We start from the raw sequence: 6,703 nt of genomic DNA on the forward strand, positions 1-6,703 counted from the left end.
GCATAACTACTAGATACGTATCCAGTAGTAATACCTTGTGTATGCGTGCCCTCATTTTTAAAAGGCAACCGTTGTATATCCGCTTGTATGTATAATACAATTATATGATATTTGTACGACATTTTTTTTGTTACTTAAAATGCACAGCATAGAGGAAGCAATTTTCATTATAGAACGATCTTCAATTGATTAATTTTACATATTCAATAATTTTTAAGTTACTAGATACACTATTTTAAGTTAATAAATACAATCGTTAGTGACATTTATTTTTGGAAGCTAGATACACCCCTTTACATTCTTAGATACATACATCTACCTTACTAGATACACATCTTTTACAAGGTAGATACACTCTTTTACCTTCCTAGATACACTCTTTCACCTTACTAGATACACTCAGTTACCTCGTTAGATACACATCTCAAATAAGCTAGACACACTCTTTTACCTTTCTAGATACACATCTCTCGAAAGCTATCTACTTGGCGGAGATGTGTATCTAACAAGCTAGACACACTCTTTTACCCCGTTGTCTCAACCAGTGACTTTATTCGATCTTACATAAAAAGATTAACGATAAGAAATTTGGGATAAGCTCTTAATTGAAATTATTTTAATGCGGTGGCCTGGCATTTACATATAACTATATAAGCATACAGCAAGTGTTGAGGGTGCACGAGCCGTGACGAATCAAGACAGCGGAAATAGTAGTGAATTACGCAAATCTAAGCTAAATCTAGAGGTTGAAAATGGTCAACTTGATTTGTGTAAATATAATACTCCGTATTTACAGAGTGAACTTGGAGAATGAACTGCGCTGCTGCAATCCGAATATCCGACACCATTAGATCCACTGCTAATTAATACACGGTATCCGACACCAAATACTAAAAACACCAGCAAGAACATCGAGGTTGGACCGGTGGTACCAACTGCCTCTGGTCATTTCTTCTCTGGACCTCTGGTTTTGCATATGCGACATCTTCTTCCTCATTCCTGTTGTTATCAAATCCATCAGAAATGGACACGGAAGTGTCTTCTTGTGCAGGTGCTGCAGAGACTGCTGACTGAGCCTGTTCAGCAAGCTGCTGTTTAAACTTCTCCACATACTCTGGAAACAGAATCTTGAATGTTGGGCTAACAGGAAAAAGTGTCTGTAAGGATAAGTGAAACGAAAAACTTCTACAGCCATTTAATTAATTCTATAACTATATGAGGAATATAATGAGTTGGTCTGGCAAGTGAGACTGCGAGACCACTCACACAGCAGAAAATATTACCTTTCACAATTGAAAGCAAGAGAAGCCTTTGCTAAACGCTGTTTCTCTTCATCGGTAGTTTTGACGCTTCCTGTTGTAGGGATGTCTTCAACCTGCAATTTACAAGGCATGTACGCCATATTTCTGTCAGCTTAAACTATTTATCAGCCTTTAAAATAACGAACTGTTGGTGTTTGTTCTGTATTTTTTACTTGTGAGCCAAACACATGTTTAAAAAATTCCCATCACAAAGCTTCAAAATGATTCGAGCTAAAGGAAACCCTCTACGGGAATATGTCATAAGCATCGTAGAAAAGCACTCAGTGGCAAGCATGAACTAACCATGAATGAAAGTAGCCCAAGAAGAATGCTGTATTAGATTAGAAAGTAGTCAGTACAATATTTCATAGACAATCTGGGAAACAACTGCGAGTCTGCGAATAGATTAGGAAATACTGCATCAATTACTGCCCAACTTACCTTGACACAGACCACATTGGATTCCAACTCTCTGGATGAACTTCAGGAAAGAAAACATTAGCAACAATTGTCAAACAGAGCTATAACGAACAAAAATGACGCGCTTACTAAAATAAATAGAACACAGAAGAAGCTCTGAGACTCACAATCACTCATGGATAAGCAAATCTTCTCCTGAGTCATAAATCGACCATTGGGAGTCGTCATACTGTGCTCACAGGGACATATCAAGAGTCAGATATCAGTATGCTTTAAGCAGGAATAATACACCAATAAATAAATCATGATTTTTGCAAGTGAAAGCATGTACAAACCTGATTCCCACATGTATATGAAGACTATACATGTGTATCTAGTAGTTATATCATGTGTATATGGAAGTACTAACTTGTGTATCTAGCAATCTAAAGAAGTCTATCTGCTTGGCGGAGATGTGTATCTAACAAGGTAAAAGAGTGTATCTAGCAAGGTAAAGAAGGTAAAAGAGTGTACAAGTGGTATGATATTACAAAATAATGACACAAATTTTCCAGTAGAGAATGCAGACCTGTTCACTGGAGGAAGTTTTAGTACAACTTGTAGCTTAATAAAATTGAAGGACGACTCCATAAAAATTCAACCGAAACTGAATATAACCAAGTCGCAGCTCAATACATTAATAAAGTTACATCACAGCTCAATATATACTCGCTTCACACTGCTTTCGGATGGTTGAGTTCAATGTATTTTGGATGAGCTATTGTAGATCAATCAATCATCAATGTGTACCAGACTACCAGTCGTTTCAGTTTATAACAGTTTAGGACTATTTTGCATAATTTGCGCCAAGAAAAAGAGGAAATTCTGCAATAGACCAATTTTGGGAAGATTAGACTATTTGTTCGCATATGAAACAACCATGGTTGATAACAAGACCCCAAATTTTAGTTGACAGCCAAACTATCACATAAAGTTTGATATGCAGATGTGCAATGCTTGAATTTCTCCTCTGCTTTTGCCTGCCAAGTGCCAATGCAGAATAACAAGTTAGTATATCTATTTACCATCACGAAAGCTAACAATGATTTGCGGGTTTTGCCCTGTGCTTAAAGATCAATAATCTACAACTTTGTCTAGTAATATCTTTACAGGACCCCGTAAACAAAAGCTTCTGCATACAACACGGTCTATGGCAGACTATATCGAGGAAGAGTGTAGATTACCTTTGAAGGACCCTGGTGACGGTCAGGGTGCCATTTTAAAGCACTAGCTCGATACCTGAAATTGATAGGAGTTAGATGTTACCAAATGACATCCTCTCATATATCCATCACAGTTACTTTGCAAAAATAAGTTATCCAGAAAATGTGAAAAGGAAAATGGTGAAGGGCTTAATAGACACTTACGCAGTTTTCACATCTTCAAGTTTAAGTGGACCAGAAGCACTTAAACCAAGAGCAGTCCGTTCAGAAGCCAATTTTGATTTTCGAGTGTCTTCTTCTGGAGTGTAGTGATATTGATCTTCATTCTGATTACCCCATCTCCAAGAGGACTTGTGGCTCTTAGAACGACGTGATGAACGCTTCCAATTAGGATCTTCATCAACAGAGGACCAGACGAAAAAACGATCTCCAAATACTGATCGAAAGATGGTCTCATCATCGTCAATATCTTCACAAAAACCGAATCCTCCTGAAATATTCCAGAACTCATTTTTAAGAAGTTATCGAATAAGTTCTCAAATGTCGATTTTCAGAACAATACAACGACCACCAGACCCAATTTGTAATGACCAAGTTTTATAAACCATAATTTTTTATTAGAATTCATAGCTAAAGATCAAACTTTTTTTATTATAATCTTATGATTTCTCATAAAACTACTTAAATCTTTACAATTGAACAGATTGAAAGATTAAAATAAAATTGAAGCTAACCTTTTTTCTATGATAAACGGAAATCCGTTGTTGGGAAGGGTCGTCGACGAGAATCTAGGTGGCAGAAGCGGTGGAGGAAGTGGCGGCCGACGGTGGAAGTGGAGGCCGACTGTTTGTGGTGGGAGGTAATCAAATTCAGGTGTTTGCAATGGGAGGCGATCGAAATTACTGTTGAATTGTTTGTTCTAGGTATAGAGATAATAAAGCACGCTTGGATTGGTTTAATTAATCAGTTCGTACAGTTTCGCACCGTCTTTGTTAAGACCCCGAATTCTATATATATATATATATATATATATATATATATATATATATATATATATATATAGTCGGGATCCCGGTGAAGCAGTGAGAAAAAATCATTGGAATATATACTAAGTGCAACTTTTTTTTTTTTTTTACCAAATCCTAGATACAATTTTTCTATGTTAGGTACGCTTTTTACCTGAATTCTATATACACTTTTTACGAGTATAGATACACTTTTTTCTATCGAAGGTACGCTTTTTACCTGAATTCTATATACACATTTTAGGAATATAGATACACTTTTTTTCTATCGTAGGTAAGCTTTTTACCTGAATTCTATACACACTTTTTATGAGTATAAATACACTTTTTTCTATGTTAGATACACTTTTTAACTAAATTTTATATACACTTTTTGAGAATATAAATACACTTCTTTTTATCCTATATACATTTTTTACCCGAATTCTATATATATTTATACTTATTAAAAATATACATACACTTTTTTCTATTCAAAATATAATTTCTACGAGATATAATTGAGAGATATCGTAATCCGTATCCAATAAAGTTTGATACACTTAGAAACCAATTTTGTTACATCAAAATTTTAGCTAATCAATAACTATACTCCAACAACAATGACTCTAATCAAGCACAAATAGAATCATTAATGGAACAAATAAAGATAAAAACTAATGTTAGTGAGCATAAGCAGAATTACGTACAATAATTTAACAACATAAATTAATCCAAGCAATCAAAGTTAATTCAACGAACCGGAACTAAAAAAGCAAAAAAGGAATTGAAATAAGAAGAGTGTTGAAGCCATAGCCAAGTTATTGATGAATTAAAATGGAGAATCGTCTATTGAGGGATAAAAATAAATTTACAAATTCAGCATCACCGGCACCACCGTCGACATCACCGACAGCCACCACAACCTTCGACATCACCGCAGCCACCTGTACTATCAACATCACCGGCAACCACCATTACTATCGACATCAACGACAACACCACACACCATTACCAACATCGGCCACCACATAAATTCGCTTCCACGGCCACCACTACTCGCACAACCACGATGACGATTCCGGCGAGTTAATTGGCCACGGTGACGCCTGTCAGGTGGTAGATCTGGGTCAAAAGGTCGTTCAAATGGAATAAAGGCGGCAACAGTGGGCGTGTCTTTGTCGGCGTCTTGTCAATGACGGTATGTGTCGGAGCTCGGTGTCGGCGTGAGTGGGGTTCGCCGGATTCTGGTGGTGGTAGATGTATCAGATTTGAGTTTAGAGTAGTCAACAATGGGGTTCGTAATGTTGTAACAAATTTGGTGGGTAAAGATAAATTGATAATGTCGTGTGTTAATAATTTGATTGGTAGTTCGTTCTCACCGAGGGTTCGTTCTCACGGATCCCACCTCTCTCTCTCTCTCTCTCTCTCTCTCTCTCTCTCTCTCTCTCTCTCTCTCTCTCTCTCTCTCTCTCTCTCTCTCTCTCTCTCTCTCTCTCTCTCTCTCTCTCTCTCTATATATATATATATATATATATATATATATATATATATATATATATATATATATATATATATATATATATATATAAGTCGGGATCCAGGTGAGAACCACTAATATAATGAGAACCGTGAGAACCCTTACTAAATCATCCTCAAATCTTGTTCCGAAAGTTTTGATGGATCATTTACCCTTAGTTTAGTTTATTCCAACACATTTTTGGTATAGCTAAACAAAAAATTTTGATTTTCTTAACAAAATATAAACTTAATGTACAAAAATACAATTAGGTATACTAAAATGGCTATAGATGCACTGAAACGAATACTAGGTGCATGAAAATTGTTACGTGCATGAAAATTATTACTAGGTGCATGAAAATATCAGGCTCTAGGTGCACGAAAACGAGTTCTAGGTGCGTGAAAATTGTTAAATACATGAAAAATGACTAGTAGATGCATGAAAATTAATAAAATGTTTCTCGTCTCGATTCCAGTCAATAATTTATACATTTTGGACCAAGAAACATGTTATCTAGGCATAAAATTCTATGCCGAATCTAAATATGTCGTTATTTTTTAGAAAACAAATCCGTAAGGTGGAGTTCTCACGGTTCTCACTATGTAGGTGGTTCTCACCAGATATATATATATATAGAGAGAGAGAGAGATTGGATTTGGTGATTTTGGTTTTTATGGTGAGTTGTGAGTTGTGAGTTGGGGGAATCTCAGCCACTAGATTATATTAGAGATGAGTGGTCAAGATCAAATCTTACATGTCATATAAAACCATTGTCATTTACTTATTTTCTCTTTTTTCTAATGTTACTTTTTTTTTTACTTTAATTTTTTTTCTCTTTTTTTTTTACCTCGTATTATTATGCTTTTTTTTTACCACTTTGATTTTTGTTTTCTCTTATGTTTTTCTTTAATTTACTCATTATGTTACCTTTTTTTCTTTTTCTTTTTGTACCGGATTTTTTTTTACTTGAAATTTTTTTTACTCTTATTTTTTTTACCTCGTGTTATTATGCTATTATTGTGCTTTTTTTTACCTGGATTTTTTTTACGACTTTGATTTTTCTCTCTTTTTTTTTACCACATGTTATTGTGCTGTTATTGTTATTCTGCTGTTATTGTGATGTTATTCTGCTGTTACTTTGATTTTTTTTACGATTTTGATGTTTTTTTCTTTTTTTTTTTACCATATGTTATTGTGTTGTTATTGTTATTCCGTTGTTATTGTGATGTTATTCTGCTGTTACTGTGAATTTTT

General features: G+C 35.0%; 1 protein-coding gene across 1 annotated transcript; it reads right to left on the minus strand.

Annotated features, from left to right (window-relative positions):
- Positions 1 to 611: 611 nt before the first annotated feature.
- On the minus strand, positions 612 to 2,657 carry LOC141626345 (ubiquitin-conjugating enzyme E2 34-like). Its single transcript, XM_074440211.1, has 6 exons — positions 2,290 to 2,657; positions 1,889 to 1,950; positions 1,743 to 1,782; positions 1,605 to 1,632; positions 1,284 to 1,375; positions 612 to 1,140 (listed from the first exon to the last, which is right to left on the minus strand). The coding sequence occupies exons 1-6, from the start codon at positions 2,349 to 2,351 to the stop codon at positions 891 to 893; spliced, it is 534 nt and encodes a 177-aa protein (XP_074296312.1). The 5' UTR covers positions 2,352 to 2,657; the 3' UTR covers positions 612 to 890.
- Positions 2,658 to 6,703: the final 4,046 nt, after the last annotated feature.

The sequence above is a fragment of the Silene latifolia genome, chromosome Y (genome assembly GCF_048544455.1).
Source record: "Silene latifolia isolate original U9 population chromosome Y, ASM4854445v1, whole genome shotgun sequence".
Lineage (NCBI taxonomy): Eukaryota > Viridiplantae > Streptophyta > Magnoliopsida > Caryophyllales > Caryophyllaceae > Silene > Silene latifolia.

Coding starts and splice junctions, on each gene's coding strand:
- LOC141626345 (XM_074440211.1), bottom strand. CDS start 2,351: ATGGAGTCGTCCTTCAATTTTATTAAGCTACAAGTTGTACTAAAACTT. Junction 1,633..1,742: donor CCAATGTGGTCTGTGTCAAG/GTAAGTTGGGCA, acceptor AATCTAATACAG/CATTCTTCTTGGGCTACTTT. Junction 1,141..1,283: donor CTTGCTTTCAATTGTGAAAG/GTAATATTTTCT, acceptor TTTTCCTGTTAG/CCCAACATTCAAGATTCTGT.